Genomic DNA, 19,407 nt, shown 5'->3' on the forward strand with positions numbered 1-19,407 from the left:
CTCAGACACCAATGAGAAAGAGTAGGAAGTGATTAATGTAAAGCGACTGCAAAGGAGCCAGCTCCTGTAAGGTGTTGTAAGCCACAGGAACATTAAACTCACCGTGTTTTTCTGTGCTGTAACTTTAAGTGCTATAAATTTAGAGTGTAAAATAACTATAGGCCCCCCCGAAGACTAAAAAATTGGTAAAGAAGGAAGAAAGTTTACAACAAGCCTTCATTACATTATAGTTTGTAAATAAACTGTCTTTATTATTTCAACTTGTTTATATAAGCTTATCTCTGGTAAAATTGATTTTTTTGGTCTGAATTTGTTTAGTTTTCTTGGGTTTACACAGAATGCATCATGATTTTCCAGTGAAAATATTATTTTCATTTAGTGGCTTTTCACTTAGCAGTAGGGTTTTCAGGAGTGAATTAAACGTAATAACGAGGAAAAGGTATATTTCTATTCAGCAACAGATAATTCTAGTATCTAAAACATTTATAGATATAATTCTGTCAGTTTTCTTTTTCTGCTGGCACTCAACTCATTGGACTTTGTTTTTTAAAAACAGAGACAGGGTCTCACTATGTTGGCCAGGCTGGTTTTGAACTCCTGGCTTCAGGTGATCCCACACCTCAACCTCCCAAAGTGTTGGGATCACCCACATGAGCCACTTATACCCTGCCACTCATCAGAGGTAAAGATCCTCACCTGTTTTATGATTTTTTGAACTTGAGCTTATATTCAGTGGAATTTTATAGGAATTATTTGAGGTCTGGATAGAAGACTATTCCACCAAAGAGAATATAATTTTAATCCTTCTAAGTGATTTATTTCCGCTGATTAATAAGCACTTTAAATAATTGACTTGAGGATTTTTTGGATATCATAGGAAATGAGTCTTTTTTTTTTTTTTTTCCTACCTAGCATCTAGTTTTTGATAGACAAGTTTCCTTATTCCCCTCTTCTGGTTGGTTTGGTTTTTCATTGTTGCTATTGTTGTTCACTTTTCACTGAAGATATAAGGCATTCTGGCTTATGTGTAGGTCTCCTCTTAGCCTCTGCATGTTGGGCAGTCTTTTTTGTCTCCTTTCTCCTAAGCTCCAATGCAGCTTTTATTAAAAGGAAGCTCAAGTTCATTAAAAATCAGCAGACCCTTTCAGAGTAGGTGCTTACGTCAGGGTTCTTTTGCCTCTCTGGATTCATTCATTCACTTCATTAATGTTTACCTCTAAAGCATTTTCTTTCTTGGCAGCACAACAATGCATTTTTTTATTGTATTCAACATTTTCTGTTTTCAATGGTAAGTTTATTTAGGGCATCTCCATTTTTTTCAAGCTTTTGGAATCTTTTGCTTTCAATTCGTCTTTTAAAGACAGCAAATTTATATTTTGCTACAGGTTCCACTCTGAGTCATTTTCTCTTAATAGATTATTATGTCCCATTTACCTTTATTGAAAATCTTTCTAAAGTAGTTTGTAGAGGGAAACATTAATTTGTTCAGGTAAATAAATACAGTAATTCTATACTAGTATCCAGTAAGAAATTATAAATTCTAGATATGTGAAACTAATTAACACTGGAAAAAAGTAAAACCCCATAACCTTATAGAAATGTGTTCTTGTGGTGGCTCATGCCTGTAATCCCAGCACTTTCAGAAGCTGAGGTGGGAGGATCAGTTGAGGCCAGGTGTTTGAGACTAGCCTGGGCAACATAACAAGACCCTGTCTCTACAAAAAGAAAAGAAAGACATGTATTAGTCTCAGTTAAAGCTTGTATAAAGCAAGCAACAAAAATGCTCAAATATATAAATGCATGGGTAAATAAAGCCCTGAACTAACTTAATATGGGAACCATAAAAGCAAATGTGAATATGGCATTTCAAGACTACATAACTAAGAAGCAAGCCAAACTATAAATTAATTCCTGTAGAATAAATATGGAGAAAGCAAATATAACTGTAAAAATGGAGCAAAGCATGTTGCAAAATCCTGTGAATGTGAATAGATTTCTATGTAGCCATAGAACTTGTAGATTAACAAATGGTTCAAGAAAAACTGGTACAATGGAGACAGAAAAATGATTTCCAATGTTATGATTGCTTATAGAAAAGACAAATAGTCACTTATACATATGTACAAGCAATAAAAAAGAAGTCTAATAGAAATTGGCTGTTGAATGACCATAATTATATAACAAGAAAATAATTTTAAAAAGAATCAGATAGGTTCTGTTCTTCATTCTCAAAAGCTAGACTACCATTTTTGCTGGAATTCACATTATATACTTCATCTGTGTCACTCATTGCATTAAAAGCGTCATCAGTCCTTTAAACCAGCAGTCCCCAACCTATTTGGCACCAGGGACAGGTTTCATGGAAGACAATTTTTCCACGCACCAGGGGCCTGGAAGGGATGGTGTCAGGATGAAGCCATTCCACCTCAGATCATTAGGCATTTTCTCATAAGGAGCACACCACCTAGATCCCTTGCATCTGCAGTTCACAGTAAGGTTCACATTCCTATAAGAATCTAATGCTGCTGATGATGTGACAGGTGGTAATGCTCGCTCACCCTTCGCTCACTTCCTTCTGTACGGCCCCGTTCCTGACAGGCCATGGACCAGTACTGGTCTGCAGCCCAGGAATTGGAGACCCCTTCGTTAAGAGATCAACCAGCTCTTCAATATGTGAAGGTTTATGTGGGTAATTATATCAGAGGAGAGAAGGTTCTGGTCTCATCCTCTTATAAGGGCACTAATCCCATCATGGGGGCTCTACTGTCATGACCTCATCTAAACCCAGTTATATCCTAAAAGCCCCATCTCCAAATACCATCACATTGAGGATTAGGGCTTCAGCATACAAATTTGAGGGAGATACAAATATTCAGTCCATATCAGCATATGGATGGTGGTTGGAATATAGGAAGAATAAGACTCTCCAGGTAGAGGGTATATAGAGTGCTAAGAACAGAACCTGGGCATGACTTGCAATTGGAGTGCACACAGAGGAAGAGAAGTTGAGGAGGAGTCTAGATGAAGTGATCAGAAATGTGAGAGCAGGACTATCCTCAAAGGAACTCCAAATGTCTTAAATTTGAGCGACAGTGGTACTCAGAGAACATTTGCCTTTAGGAGTTTCATCCTGGAGGAGAAGATATCTTTGTATCTCTTGTTTCCCACCAAACTAAGTGAACTTTCATCTGTTATTTCTAGTCAAAAAGGTAAATGTGAAATGTTATGTAGTCCAATTGAAGCAGACCTTTCATTATTTGATCATGAGTGACCTATAGCCTCAGTTCCAAATTCTTAATAGGGACAAAGTTACCTGTTTTATAATAAAGCTTAAAAAATATTCCCTACCCTGCTCTGTCCTGCTTAACCTCTGAAATCTCCCTAATTGGTCAGCTACTGGGAACAGGTAATGGTTATGTTGAAATCGGCCCACTTTCCATACTTTTGGGACATGTTGTAAGGCTTCATCTGCAAATGGGTGCAAATGTTAAGATTTTAGACAGTGCTAGTTGCCAAGGGCCACCTACAAAGGTAATGCCAGTCCTCGGACCCAAATCCCAGGGGACTCTAGGTCTCAGGTGCAGAGCCTGAATTAAGAACCAACTCAATAACAAAATTCTTAATCCTTGGAAGCTAAAGATCCACTTTTGAAAAATGTATTTCCATATAATATATTGATACTTTTGTTGTGCTCATTATATACTATAAAAGACTTGCAATTCATTTATGCTAGTTGAGTCTCTTTATTTACTTATTTTGAGATGGAGTCTCACTCTGTCACCCAGGCTGGAGTGCAGTGGGACGATCTGAGCTGGCTGCAACCTCCGCCCCCTCCAGGTTCAAGCAATTATCTTGCCTCAGCCTCCCGAGTAGCTGGGATTACAGGCACCCACCACCTTGCCCGGCTAATTTTTGTATTTTTAGTAGAGACGGGGTTTCGCCATGTTGGCCAGGCTGGTCTCGAATTCCTGACCTCAGGTGATCCACATGCCTTGCCCTCCCAAAGTGCTGGGATTACAGGCGTGAACCACCGCACCTGTCCTTGTTGAGGGTTCTTGCATCTATCTTCATCAGGGATACTGGCCTATAGATTTTTTTTTTCTTGTGTCCATATTTAGTTTTGGTATCAGGGTAATGCTGGCCTCACAGGATGAGTTTGAGAAGAATTGGTATTAGTTCTTCTTTAACTGTTTGGTAGAATTCAGCAGTGAAGCAATCAGGGCCTGGGCTTTTATTTGATGGGAGACTTTATATTACTGATTCAATCTCATTACTCATAGTTGGTCTTTTCAGGTTTTCTATTTCTTCTTGGTTCAATTTTGATAAGTTGTATCTGTTCAGGAATTTACCCATTTCCATTTGGTTTCCAATTTGTTGGCATATAGTTGTTCATAACAGTCTCTAATGATCCTTTGTATTTCTGTGGTATCGGTTTAATGTCTTCTAGGCCCCTGCTGCTTTCAACACCCTGAAGGGTACAAAAAAAAAAATTAAGGTCTTTCCTTCAGTGATTTTATTCTTAATTAAAGAGAACAATCACATGAAGAAAATGAGTAAATGCTAAACTATGTTGTGCTGATTTTAGGAATGACAGTTTTAAAGGGAGTGATCACTGTGAGCTAGAAGGATTAAGAAAAACATATGGAAACGGGTGAATTATATCCATAGATATAATGAGCCCAGATAATTGATTCATCTGGATTCCCTGGAACAATCCCAGCTGGAAATGTTGTGTATCATTACCTTCATAGGAAGCACTGGAGTTCAAAATTTAACAATGACTAGTATAATAATTAAGGATACAATTATTCCAAAGACTTGGAACACAAAAGTTTATCCAATTTAAACAAAAGCAACCTTGCAGATTTTATTCCTACCTTAAACTAGTTTGCTGAGCACTTACAATGTTCCAGGCACAGCAGAGAGCGACCTGCGTTAGCCAGGCAGAACGCCCGCTTTCACTAAGCTTATTTCTTTCATGGTTTTTTGTTTTTGAGACGGAGCCTCACTCTCTCGCCCAGGCAATGGTGTGATCTCGGTCCACTGCAACCTCCGCCGCCCCCCCAGCCCCCACCCCAGGGTTCAAGCGATTCTCCTGCTTCAGCCTCCTGAGTAGCTGGGATTGCAGGAGCCCGCCCAGCCACCCAAGTAGCTGGGATTGCAGGTGCCCGCCCCCATGCCCGGCTAATTTTTGTATTTTTTTAGTAGAGACGGGGTTTCACCACGTTGGCCAGGCTGGTCTCGAACTCCTGATCTCAAGTGATTCGCCCACCTCGGCCTCCCAAAGTGCTGGGATTGCAGGCACCGCGCCCGGCCAGTTTATTTCTTTCAAGAGACATTGGCGTTGAGACTATCTGAATCAATACAGTAACTACGCCTACTGAACACCTACCACGTGCCAGGTATTGAACTAAGTCCCCCTTCATATGCCATTTCATGTAATTATCTCAACAACCCTACCCAGTTAGCAGCAAGGTTTCCAGTTCTGCCTTCGAAGGGAACCTCCTCTCACCAGACATCCCTATGACAGACCCTACGAAACATTTTGCTGCATCAGAATGCTACAGGTCGTCAAATCCCTAACATGCGCAAAAGCGGGTAGCGGATTATCGCGGGTAGCGGATTATCCAGAGTAGCAGGCCTGGCCCGCTGCCTGCCTGGCGCAGCGCATCTCCCTAGCAACGAAACCCTTCCGCGCCGCGAGGTGGCTGAGCCCCGCCCCCTCTATTGGCGCGCCCTCACCATCCCCCGCCCCCGGCGCGCGTTCTGCGCATGCGTACGCTCGCTAGTCCCGCCCCCTCGCGCCGCGGTCGGAGCCATTTCGCCGATTCCTCCATGCGAGTTGCAGTGCGTTTCTCTGTTGTCTCCGTGGAAGGCCAGAGTCACACACGGTCCTAAGAGCTGGGCACCAGGAAGCGAAGGCTGGTAAGGGAGAGACGTTACGACCATCATGCGGGGCGGCGGGGTCGCGGGCGGGCTGCGTGGACCGTGGCTCCGCAGCCGGCTTTGTTGCGAAGCGCGGGCGGCGGCGGCGGCTGGGGGTGGGGGAAGGGACGAGCCGCCCGCGGGTCCCCGGATTGCGGGTTGCGTGCGCGCCTCGCCGAGGTGCGCTTGCGCTGCCCAGGCCGCCTGTGGCCCCCTCCCCTTCGCCCAGCGGTTCCCGCTGCTGCCTCTAGCAGCCAAGGCCCGCTTCCTCCTCTGGCCTGCGTACGCCGGAGCACCGCGGCGGCTGAGGGAAGAGGGTGCATCGCCTGTGGTGGTTGCCGCCGGGGCGCCACTCACCTAGGGCCTTTCAGTCATTCGTTCAAGCCACAAATAACTGGCGCCGTCGTGCAGGCCTTGTGGCTAGAGCAAAAAGAAATTAAAGAATGTAAAGGGAGAGCGCCTTTGGCTAGTATAGCGAGGTGAGGCGTCTCGAAGGAGGGAGGCTTTGAGCTGATCACCTCGGCCGACGCGAAGGAAAAGCAGAGCCTGCAGAAGCGGAAGGGATTAGTTAGCGCCTAACGGCAGAGACTGCGCGGGAGCTGAAAGCAGGCCATGTGACTGGAGTGTGGCGAGAAGGCCTTCAAAGGAGAATGGGTTTTAGGGTGGCAAGAATGGAAACAGAAACCGTATAGGACAGTATTTAGCCGGGTGTGCAGTAGTGGTGGCAGGAGAGATGGGGAGAAACGAATGGATAGGGGACGTATTTTGAAGGAGAAATGCGCAGTGGTGGAAGGTAGTAGATCTGGAGTCAGGCTACGTTTTCTGAAATTCTTGATTTTTTTTTTTTTTTTTTTTTGGACGGAGTCTCTCTCTGTCGCCAGGCTGGAGTGCAGTGGCGCGATCGCGGCCCACTGCAACCTCCGTCTCCCGGGTTCAAGTGATTCTCCTGCCTCAGCCTCCCTCAGTAGCTGGGACTACAGGCGCGCGCCACCACGCCCAGCTAATTTTTGTATTTTTAGTAGAAACGGGGTTTCATCATGTTGGCCAGGATGATCTCGGTATCTTGACCTCGTGATCCGACTGCCTTGGCCTCCCAAAGTGTTAGGATTCCAGGCGTGAGCCACAGCGCCTGCCCGAATTATTGTTCTTCTAATTAGTAGCTCTGTCTTTCTGAGGCAAGATATTCTTTGTCTCAGTTTCCTTCTCTAAAGGGATAGTGGTCTTACCTATACAAGATTACTAAGGATTAAGTAAAATAGTTCCATTTAGATGATCTATTATGGATATTGTTTGACACACAGTAAGGGTTCTACAAAGGATAACTATGGAGAATCTTCAGGGAGTGGACGACTCTCAACTTGTGCCAGGAGTAACTTGGTGGATGTTGTGCCGTTTATGGAAACCGAAATGTAGGGTAGGGTGTTGGAACAGATTTGAGGGGAAATTTAAAATTCTGTTTTGACTGAGATGCCAAGATAGCATGCAGATGGGTGAGTTAGTGCCACAGTTGGATGCATTTGATTTTGGACTTTAAAGAGAAACGACGGGCCGGGAGCTGTGGCTAACGCCTGTAATCCCAGCACTTTGGGAGGCTGAGGCGGGCGGATCAAGAGGTTAGGAGATCCAGACAACCCCGGCTAACACGGTGAAACCCCGTGTATACTAAAAATATAAAAAATTAGCTGGTCGTGGTGGCGGGCGCCTGTAGTCCCGGCTACTGGGGAGGCTGAGGCAGGAGAATCGCTTGAACCCTGGAGGCGGAGGTTGCAGTGAGCCGAGATCTCGCCACTACAGTCTGCGACTGAATGAGACTCTGTCTCAAAAAAAGAAAAAAAAAGAGAGAAAAGACTAAACCTTCAATATATATATTTGAGCATCGATAGCATGTAGTTGGTATTGAAAATTATGGGGTTGTATGAGACTAGAGAGACAGGAGTTTGATAGTATAATCCTTCATATTACTCATTCACCATGAGGGCTTGTTGTTTAATTATTCACGAGGTGGAATTTCCAGATAAACATCTTCAGCTTTCCACGGCTTTTTTGTTAATAGAACATTCCCTTCGCCACATGGATGACCAGAGTTAGACTGTGACCACTCAAACGTAACAAATTTATGCCAGGGTACAGTTTGATGCATTAGACGTAGGTGCTAACAAAATGCATCAAACGTGAAACGTGAAGCAGACGGTTTAATGCTGGTAATAGGATTCGTTTCACAGCAAACTAAATTCATAGCACATTTTATTTTCTCTGGTTATAAATGTGGTCTCAGATATCTTCCTTACAGTTTAGACTCAGCATTTAGACTGATAGGCTCCATATCTTCTGGTATTTTATAGACTGAGACAGAGAGGGAGTGCCAAGACTGATTGCTGCATTTCAAGAAAACTTTAGTATCCTCAAATTTTAATAAATAATAAAGCCTAAAGGAGAGATTTGGTATAGAACATTTAAGTTAATAATAGGTCACTGTCTTCAGTACTGAGTGCTTAATGTATTTGAACTTTATTATATTATTAATACATGACCACAACTTTGGAAACAGTGTGCTAATGGTCATAATCAGAATGAGAATAAAACATTGAGTTTATATGCAAATGATAGCTGTTTCTTAATATATAGTTGTTTGAATTTGAATTTAGGCCTCCACTGTGGGTGACTTGGAAGTTACTTAACTTTCTAAGTCTTAGTTTAGGAAGGAAGGAAGTTTAGGAGGGAAGCTTCCTGAAAAGACAATGATAGTACCCACCATATCTGTGTGCCGTTGTTGTGAGGATGAACTGAGTTAAATAATAAGGTGCCCGTTGTAGAATGTAGGGCCTTATATAAAATACTTTGTAACAAAAGATAAAAATCACTCTTAGTCCCCAAAGATAACCATTTTAGGGGGTATTTCTTTCCAGTCTTGCTCATGTGTATGTATTTTTCATGTAGTTCAAATCATACCGTTTTGTATCCTTTTTCTTACAACATGTAAAAGTTTCAATTATGTCATTAAAATTTATATGTGGGAAGTCTTAGCAACATGATAGAATATCCTATGTTTAACCTAGATTCAGTGATCCAGATAATTGGTTCCTCCCAGTTTTTGCTATTATAAATTGTGTTTTTAACTGACTTTTGTTTTCTTAGATCTGAAGAAGACACTTGAATCATGGGTGACGTTAAAAATTTTCTGTATGCCTGGTGTGGCAAAAGGAAGATGACCCCGTCCTATGAAATTAGAGCGGTGGGGAACAAAAACAGGCAGAAATTCATGTGTGAGGTACTAAAGAATACAGTTTGCATTTATGTGATTTATGAGGTTCATTTTGGGGTTAAAAGAATGTTTTCTGTTTGGAGATGTTAATGTGTTGCACATTAGGAAACAACAGTTTATTATTGTGACTTGACTCCTGTTCTAAATCATTTTCAAGTCAGGATTGCTTTTAAAGCAATCTGACAGGTAAATTATTCTAATTAGAGCCTATATCTTCCTCAGCACCAGTAGTCGGGATGGGAAAAGTTGGATCAACTGTTTGCAGTTTTACAAGCACCTTTAGAAAGCAGAGCAATTCTTGATTGCTTCAAATCAAAGTGCTTAAATACAACTGAAGAGCTTGTTCGTGCATATTACAGAATCAGATTGTAATGTGAACCTTCTGTTATATGAGAAAAAAATAGCTGAACCTCTTAACATTGTTTTTGTGTTATCACTATACAACACAATTCAAGCTTTTTCTTTCAGTAGCTCATGAATTCTCTTAGGTGTATTATTTTCAGTGTATTTCTAGAGTATATTTCCTAAAGTTAGCTGTTTTGTTTTTTGTTTCTTTTTTTTTAAGGTTCAGGTGGAAGGCTATAATTACACTGGCATGGGAAATTCCACCAATAAAAAAGATGCACAAAGTAATGCTGCCAGAGACTTTGTTAACTATTTGGTTCGAATAAATGAAATAAAGAGTGAAGAAGTTCCAGCTTTTGGGGTAAGTACCTATGGCCAAGCAGTTGAGATGCGTGTTGTAAAGTTGTACAAAGTCAATATGCGTAAGAGACTCAGGATAATAATTTTTCACTGTTTACGTATATATCGTGTTTCTTAACGAAATTTGGTATCTTGTTTTCTCTCAGGACTGGACAAAATTTCTGAAGATGTGGATTGCATCCTTATTATGTACCTGTCTTAGGGGCTTGAGAAATTCCATTAATCTTTATGTCTTATGGTTTTATTTGTTTCATGTATTCATACACCAGAAATTTCAGAGTCTGTTATGTTCCATTCATTTCCAGTGATAATACTTTAAATAGAAAAATCAGTAATATTTTAGACATGTTTGCTCCCATTGACACTCCCTCCACCCCCCACCCCAGGTAAGCAATGAGTCCTTGCTCTGTCACCCAGGCTAGAATGCAGTGACAACCATAGCTCACTGCAGCCTCAAATTCTTGGGCTCAAGCAATCCTTCATCCTTACCCCTCTTAGTAGCTGGACTACAGGTTCATGCCATCACTTCTGGCAAGTTGTTTGTTTTTTGAGGCAGTCTTGCTCTGTTGCCCAGGCTGGAGTGATCTTGGCTCACTGCAACCTCCACCTTCTGGGTTCAAGCGATTCTCTCCTGCCTCAGCCTCCAAGTAGCTGGGATTACAGGCATGCTCCATGGTGCCCCCCTATTTTTTGTATTTTTAGTAGAGATGGGGTCTCACCATGTTGGCCAGGCTGGTCTTGAACTCCTGACCTCCAGTGATCCATCCACCCGCTTCGGTCTTCCAAAGTGCTGGGATCACAGGCATGAGCCACTGCACCTGGCTGACATATCCTTATATAACAAAATAGTATTTTATGCAATAGAGTATTTTTGTGTTTTTTATATCATGATTATTTTAAGTATGTAAGTATGCAAGAGATACCTCTGTCTAGTAGGTTGTTTTTTGGGGATTTTGTTTTGTTTTTCTGCCTTTTTTGTTTTTGAGGCTGGAGTGCAGTGACTATTCATAGGCTCCGTCAAACTCTTGGCCTCAAGCCATCCTCCCACCTCAGCTCTACCCCAGTAGCTGGGACTGTGCATATGTGCCGCTACACTAGGCTTTACTAGTTTTTGAGAAATAAGCTTTATTTCTTTTTCTTTTATTTTTTTAAGATGGAGTCTCGCTCTGTTACCTAGGGTGGAATGCAGTGGCACAATCTGGGCTCACCGCAACCTCCACCTTCCGTGTTCAAGCAATTATTCTGCCTCAGTCTCCTGAGTAGCTGGGATTAACAGGTGTGAGTCACCACACCCAGCTTATTATTATTATTATTTTTTTTTTTTTTTTTTTTTTTTTTGAGACAAAGTCTTGCTCTTGTTCCCTAAGCTGGAGTGCAGTGGTGGAATCTCGACTCACTGCAATCTCTGCCTCCCGGGTTCAAGCGATTCTCCTGCCTCAGCCTCCCAAGTCGCTGGGATAACAGATACCTGCCAACATGCCCAGCTAATTTTATATTTTTAGTAGAGTCGGGGTTTTACCATTTTGGCCAGGCTGGTCTCAAACTCCTGACCTTGGCCTCCCAAAGTGCTGGGATTATAGGCATGAACCACCACGCCCTTCCTACGCCCAGCTAATTTTTGTATTTTTAGTAGAGATAGATTTTCACCATGCTGGCCAGGCTTGTCTTGAACTCCTGACCTTAAGTAATCCGCCCCCTTCAGCCTCCCAAAGTGCTGGGATTACAGGCGTGAGCCACCACACCCGGCCTGTCTATGCCAGTTTTAACAGGGTCCTGTTACTGAATTTTTGTATACTGACTTGTTATAAAAGAAATCTTTGCCGGGCGTGGTGGCTCAAGCCTGTAATTCCAGCACTTTGGGAGGCCAAGGGCGGATCACGAGGTCAGGAGATCATGACCATCCTGGCTAACACAGTGAAACCCCGTCTCTACTAAAAAAAATACAAAAAACTAGCCGGGCGAGGTGGCGGGCACCTGTAGTCCCAGCTACTCGGGAGACGGAAGCAGGAGAATGGCGTGAACCTGGGACACGGTGCTTGCAGTGAGCCCAGATCGCGCCACTGCACTCCAGCCTGGGCGACAGAGCGAGACTCCGTCTCAAAATAAAAAAGAAAAAGAAATCTTATTTTCTTCCATTCCTTTGCCTAACGATAGACTTACTTTTTGGTAGATTAACTGCTGGATAATTATAATATCTTACAGTCTTTAATTTCATTGGTTTGCCTCTCTGTAAAATGAAGGGATTGGGCAAGATGATCTTGAAAATGCCTTCTGGTTGAGAAAACAGTTTTACATGTTTGAAGTCCTTGAAGTCTCTATTCATTCTTTATCTTTTACGCTCTTCTCTATAGTCTTGTAGATCTGCTGGTGACAAATTCTCTTTATTTTCTTTTCTGAAAATACTGTTATTTTACCTTCTTTAAGAATACTTTCACCGGATATAGAATTCTAGGGTGCCAGACTTTTTCCCCCTTTTAGTATGTAAGTGGGGAAAAAAAAAGTTTTTCTTCTTCTCTCATACCCCAATAATCAACACAGAAGATTTCTGTGACTAAATGAGGGGCAGGGGTGGGAGGCTTTTTCCACACACACCAAGCCAGCAATCAGTTCTGCAGCAGACAGTAGCTGGGTCTCCTCCAGTTCACCTCTGACACTACCTGGAGATAGCGTCAGATCCCACAGGGTGAAGGCTCAGTCCCACAAGACTCCAGTCCCTTCAGACACCACCTGCAAGTCTGGGCCTCTAGAACTTCTGCCTAACTAGCTTCAAGTTATGGTTTTCATGACTGCCTCTTTGGGGTCAGTTAATTTGCTAGTGTGGCTTACAGAACTCAGGAAAACCTGCATTTATAAATTATAAATAAACCAGTTTATTATAAAGGATACTACAAAATACAGTTGAAGAGATACATAGGGCAAGATATGGAGGAGGTGACAGGGAGCTCCCATGCCCTGCCTCGAACACCATTCTTCAGGAACCTCCATGTATTCTGCTATTTGGAAGCCCTCCAAATCCTGTCCTTTGGTTTTTATGGAAACTTCATTATTCAGTATTGATTAAATCGTTTGCCAATGGTGACTTGACCTTCAGCCCTTCTCCCCTCACCGGAGGTTGGTAGGTGGAACTGAAAGTTCTAGCCCTCTAATCTTTTCTTGGTCTTTCCAGTGACCATCCCTCACACCGAAGCTACCTAGGGCCTGCCTGCTGGCAGTCAACTCATTAGCATGCAAAAAGTCTCCACTTAGGAGATTATAAGGATTTAGGAGTTCTATGCCAGGGAAAGGGGATTGAAGACCAAATACCTTTTTTTTTTTTTTTTTTTTTGAGATGGAGTTTCACTCTTGCTGCCCAGGCTGGAGTGCAATGGCATGATTTTGGCTCACCGCCACCTTTGCCTCTGAGTTCAAGCAATTCTCCTACCTCAGGCAGGAGTATCTGGGATTACAGGCATGCGCCACCATGCCCGGCTAATTTTGTATTTTTAATAGTGATGGGGTTTCTCCGTCTTGGTCAGGCTGGTCTCCAACTCCCAATCTCAGGTTATCTGCCTGCCTCAGCCTCCCAGAATGCTGGGATTACAGGCGTGAGCCACTGCGCCTGGCCAGAGACCAGATATGCTTTAAAGATAATATGACATTGTCTACTTCCTGTTTTCTGTAAGAAGTCAGCTAAAATCGAATCATTCTCTCCTATATGTAATGTGGTGGTCTCTGTTTTTAATATCTTTTCCTGTTATTTTTGGTTTTTAGTAGTTTGACTTATGTTGTGACTGGGCATGAGTTTTTTTTGTATGTGCGTGCTTAACTTGTTCAAGGTTTGTTGAGATTCTTGAATCCATAGATATATGTATTCCACCAAATTTGAGAGACTTGGCTATTATTTAAGATATTTTTTGTTTTATTTTTTCTTCTTTCCTCTTGGGGTTTATATTTAAGACTTTTGATATCCCCCACAGCTCCCTGAGGCTCTCTTTCTTTTTTCTTTCGTATCATTTTTTCCACTCTTCTTCAAATTGAATAATTTTTATTGATTATCTTCAGATTCTGTGATTGTTTTTTTTCTGTCCCTTCCATTTTGCTAAGCCCATCCAATGTATTTCAGACACTACCATTTTCACTTTTAAAAATCTCCAGCTTGTTCTTTTTTTATATGTTTTATTTCTCTGGTGGCTTATCTTTTCATTCATTATAAGTGTATGTTTGTAATATAAATATGGATTTCTTTTATGTCATGAAGCTTAATTCTAATAGCTGCCTTAAAATCCTTGCCTACTACTGTTAACATCTAAGTCATCTCAGGGTTAGATTCTATTGATAGGTATATTTTCTTGAGGTTGGATCACATTTTCCTTTTTGTGTATCAAATAATTTTGGACTGTATCCTGGGCATTGGAATATTATGCTGTGGAGACTCTGAATAGTGTTATACTCCTCCAGAGAGCATTGATGTGGTGGTTGTGTTTTCTTCTTAATCAGGCATTTAATTTGATCGAACTCAAACTACAAGTGCTGTCTTTTGGGTGTTAACTCAAATCTCATCTCAGTTTTCTGATTATTTAAATAGGACAGCCATGGAAGAGTCTTTCAGGTCTCCTTTGGAATCTGCCCTGTACATGTGTGGTTTTCAAGGGCTAGCCAGAGATTTCATATACAGAATTTGGGGCTCCTCCTCTCTGGCTGTTTCCTTTCCAGCATTCCCTCACTTTCTAGCAGCTTTGCTTTTCCTGAACTCTTAATTCTGATTCTTCAGGCCAAAAAGATGGTTTCATTGGAGTTTTAGCTGCCTGGGATGGCTTCCCTCAGGCTAAAAGCTACAAATAAGCTGGAAGTAGACCTTTGATACTCCGTGCTTCCCCATTTTAACTTCTCTCAAGAATCTACCTACTATTTTTTGGTTATTTTTTTATTGCCTGCACATAGTTCTGGTGTGTTGTATGTGTGTTTGTATTTTTTTCCCCCTAAAGTTTATGTTATTTGCAGGAGGGTCAGTCTTACAGGAACTTATTTGGCCTCAACCAGAAGTAATCTCATATGTCATTTTTTTATTAGTGTTTTAACATGGCTCAGATGTTTTCTATTAAATGCTCCGTGGATTTCCTACTTTTCTTCCTTACTTCCTCTGTTCCAGCTACACTGTGCTTCTTAATAGGTCTTCAAATATGCCCTCATCTTTCTGCCTCAAAACTTTTATACCTGTTTCTTCTACCTGAAGTACTCTTCCCCAGCTGTCCTATTTTATAGTATAAATTCACTGTCATCCTCAGATTACTTCCTAAACTCCTTCAGTGCTTCATTTTTCTCCATAACACTTACTTTTTTAACTCAGTGTTTCTCAACTGAAGACAATTTTGTCCCCCCAAGGAACGTTTGGCAATGTTTGGAGGTATTTTTGTTGTTGTAACTGGAGGGGGCCACTGACATCTAGAAGGCAAAGGCCAGAGATGCTGCTAATAAGCAACAGTGCACTTGACAGCCTCCTAGAACAAAGAATTAACCAGCCTAAAATGTCACCAAGATGAGAAACCTTGTTCCAACGTAATTTATTTTTGTTTGATTGTATGAGAGTAAGTTCATGAGGGCAGGTTTTTTTTTTGTTTTTGTTCGTTGCTCTGTCCCCAACATTTAGAATGGTTCCTGGTCTATAGCAGACACTTGAATGTTTTTTGGTTGGCTCAATAAATGAATGGATGAATTTGGGGGAAGAAATTATAACAACCCATTTCTACTTTTAACCCCGTAGTCCATTCTTGCATTGCTATAAAGAAACACCTGAGACTGCATACTTTATAAAGAGCAGCGATTTAATTGGCTCACAATTCTGCAGGCTTTGCAGGAGGCATGGTACTGGAGTCTGCTTGGATTCTGAAGACACCTCAGGAAACTTAGAATGATGGCAGAAGGTGAAGGGGGGAAGCAGGGATGTCCAGGAGCAAGAGAAAGTAAAGGGGAAGATGCTACACACTTTTAGATGACCAGATGTCAAGAGAACGCACTCGATGTTGCTAGGATAGCAGTACCAAGGATAGTGGCACTAACCCATGCGTGGGAAAACCACCTCGTGATCCAGTTACTACTCTTCAGGCCGTACCTCCAACATTGAGGATTAAAATTGGACGAGAGATTTGGGCAGGGATATGTAACCAAGCTGTTACCAGCTACCATCTTCATCTTACCTCCTCATTCTAGGCAAATCCTTTTTCATATCACTTATTTCATCTGAAACTTGCCCTTTCATGCAATACATTGCATTTGCCAAAAGTGAGCGTGTAGAGGATATTTTAAAAATTTTTTGCTGTGGACAGTTGTAGAATATTGAAACCCCGTGTTTCAATCATCTGGCTGCAGCACTTTCAATTTTATTCATTTCTAACTGCTCCCCTTTCTTAGATTATTTTGGAGCATCCTGACATCTTATTCATCTGTTAATATGTTTTTAATTAAAATAATCCTTTTGTAAAAAAATGTGTTATAATCAAACCTAAAAGAAAAATTTAAGAATAGTGTCTTAATATAATCAGATATCCAATTAATGTTGAGATTTTTCTGATTGTTTTATAAACTTTACCCCTCATGGGAGATTTGGTAATGTCTGGAGATGTTTGAATTTGAAGGAGGTGTGCTGATGGCATCTAGTGGGTAGAAGCCAAGGAGTTAAAAACGCTGGTATTCAGAACAACTTTCTGCAACAAATTATCTGGTTGAAATGTCAGTGGTGCTAATGTTGAGAAACCTTGGTCTGTAATTTCATCACTAGTTTTAGATAACTTATACTTTTAATTTGCTTTTTAAAATTATGAGTGAAGTCAAACATCTTTTGACCTTTAAGGATCATTTACATATATATTTCTGTGTACTGCCTGTACGTGTATCTCCCCTTTTTTTCATTGGATTCTTGGTCTTTTCCTCTGCTTTTGTTTATATATTAGCAATATTAACTCCTTATCTGCGATGTGTCACAAATATTTTTTCTCAGTTTGCCCATTATAACTTTACTTGTGTTTTTTGCCATATCAAAAAATTTTTTTCAATGTAAAATATACGCACATACCCCCCCTTTTTTTAATTTAATCATCGTTCAGCTTTATTGATCACATCCTCCAACCCAACACATTTTTCTGTTTTCTGTGGCACTGGATTCTCTAATTATCTTTCTGTCTCTGACTGCGCCTTATTTTTTTTTAATCTTCCTCTTGGTAGAATGTGGAACCATATCCTTATGTATTCAACCATATCCTTAAGTATTCATACATAATACTACTACAAGCTTGGGTATTCTGTCAGATACTTGTGTCCTTTTGTAATGAACATATCAGGACTTGACTCTTACCTAGGCTAAATCATCCAGCTTCGGTGACAGAGCCAGACCCTGTCTCAAAAAAAGAAAAATGGCATGGCGGCTCACACCTGTAATACCAACACTGGGAGATAGAGGCAGAAGAATCACTTGAGTCCAAGAGTTCAAGTGTAACCTCAGCAACCTAGACTCCATCTCTACAAAAATAAAATAGAAATATTAGCTGGGAATGGTGGTGGCTGCCTGTAGTCCCATCTACTCCCAGAGGCTGAGGTGGGAGGATCACTTGAGCCCAGCAGGTTGGGGCTGCAGTGATCTGTCATTGCACCACTGCACTCCAGTCTGGGTGATGGTATAAGACCCTGTCTCAAAAAAAAAAAAAAGTTTTTAAATGGGAACAGATTGTGAGAATAGAAAAAGAAATAAATGGACTATAGCACTGCCAATGTTGCTAAAATCTGTGTATTTTTGTTTAGATATTTAAATGTATATTTTAATGTGATAAATATATGTTGTGTATGCTATTTTTATAACCTACTTAAAGTATTTTCTCATATTGCTGACTCTAAGGCAGAGCCAAGATTATGTACTGTGACACTTTGAATACTCTTTATACCTCACCTGTTTTAATTTATTTTGAAATGTTAGGAAATCCTCGCCATCACTGGAAAATAGAAGTTGCATCACTCAAACACCTCAATTCTCATAGGTTAGGAATTTTCTTTTAGGTTGGTGTAGATAGAGAGTGGGATAGAGAGGAATTTGAGGCCCTGGAGTGGCAAGGTGGTAGAGGAGGACAAGTTAGCATTTTGGTGCCAGTACTGCCCACTGAATTTTTCTGGGCCTTGGTTATTAGGGCTGACCCTTGAGTAGGTTCTACTTTGTCTCCATAACCCCAACCTTGGAGGTTATCCTTCAAGGTATAAGCTCTCTAGAGGAAAGCAGAAAAGAAAAAAATTCACAATGTACTAATAACACCTAGCTTTAGAAATGCTGATATACATATTGGCAGAAGCAAAGTGGTAATGTGAAAAAGTAACAAAGCGGCCCAAAAACTCTAATAGACAATTGGAAATTTGAATTTAGATCTAAGTGAAAATTTTAAATTATGATCATAGACTATTTAGATAACAGTGTCTGTCAAAACTCTGGAATAAGAGGAACAGTCATTTATTCAAAAGAACATTGGTTACACTATTGCACAAAAAACAGCCTTTTGAATGAATTAGTAAGCTTTCATCTCAGAATAAAACAGGAAGAAATTAATAGCGATAAAATCAGAAATTGCTGAATTACAAAGTAAAAATAAGTAAAATTTTTAAATGTTCTTTGCAAACAGAAATAGTCCATCCCATCTAGTTAAGGAAAAGGTTACATAGATCTCAGTTCTTTATCCTAGAACCCATGTGGTTAGATGGGTTTGAGAATTCAGGATTTTCCTTAGTTTAGAAAACTAATACATTTTATGTAACAGCACATCTGAGGCAAAACCCTGTAATTAAACTTTCCTAATACAGCATATTAATGAGTTTATAAGAAAAATATCTACTCAGTGATCATTTTAATAAAGGCTTTGGAAAAGGCGTTTGATAAAATTAAACACTAATGACCAATAAAATACTTAAGAAATGGAGTAGAAAAATACTTTCTTGACTGCTTTAAAGGGTATTATCTAAAATCAGTAGTAAACACTGCACTAAAAATGGGCCCCAGAGCAGTGTTACTCGAAATGTTACAGTTTGTGAGGAGGTAAGTACAGAAATAAGTAGACATTTAGAAATACAGTATTGTGACAGGTTGTTCCCAGTGGATTAGGGGAAACATTCAGCCAGTTCTTCATTGCAGACAGTTTGAGATGCACTGCTCCACAGACTTAACCTCTAAACAAAGATGGTAATATTACAAAGAAAGGAGGTGTGACACATGGGTCTCTTAAATATTAAAAGAATTTACTAGTCTCTGTGAAGACGAAAGCACTGACAACTGCCTTGACTTTTTCTCTTGCAGGTAGCATCTCCTCCCCCACTTACTGATACTCCTGACACTACAGCAAATGCTGAAGGAGATTTACCAGCAACCATGGGAGGACCTCTTCCTCCTCATCTGGCGCTCAAAGCAGGTAAGGGACTTGAATGCGTGCACATGATGGAGAATAAGATACATACAATCTTGATCACCATCTCTGTTTCTCATTTTGGGTAGAAAGAACTGCAGTAAACTC

General features: G+C 40.8%; 1 protein-coding gene and 1 long non-coding RNA gene across 2 annotated transcripts in view; one reads left to right on the plus strand and one right to left on the minus strand.

Annotated features, from left to right (window-relative positions):
• Nucleotides 1-4,229: 4,229 nt before the first annotated feature.
• LOC135968482 (uncharacterized) lies at nt 4,230-5,007 on the minus strand. The gene is made up of 2 exons (XR_012430250.1): nt 4,878-5,007; nt 4,230-4,468 (listed from the first exon to the last, which is right to left on the minus strand). It is a non-coding gene; the product is annotated as an uncharacterized lncRNA (long non-coding RNA).
• Nucleotides 5,008-5,815: 808 nt separating this feature from the next.
• The window catches only part of DHX9 (DExH-box helicase 9), a 49,231-nt gene continuing 35,639 nt past the window's right edge, over nt 5,816-19,407 (plus strand). The window contains exons 1-4 of the mRNA XM_005540184.4: nt 5,816-5,925; nt 9,061-9,193; nt 9,753-9,893; nt 19,194-19,305. Coding sequence (XP_005540241.1) covers nt 9,083-9,193; nt 9,753-9,893; nt 19,194-19,305 — 364 coding nt within the window. The 5' untranslated portion in view covers nt 5,816-5,925; nt 9,061-9,082. The remainder of the gene's footprint in view (nt 5,926-9,060; nt 9,194-9,752; nt 9,894-19,193; nt 19,306-19,407) is intronic.

Source organism: Macaca fascicularis, chromosome 1 (assembly GCF_037993035.2).
Source record: "Macaca fascicularis isolate 582-1 chromosome 1, T2T-MFA8v1.1".
Lineage (NCBI taxonomy): Eukaryota > Metazoa > Chordata > Mammalia > Primates > Cercopithecidae > Macaca > Macaca fascicularis.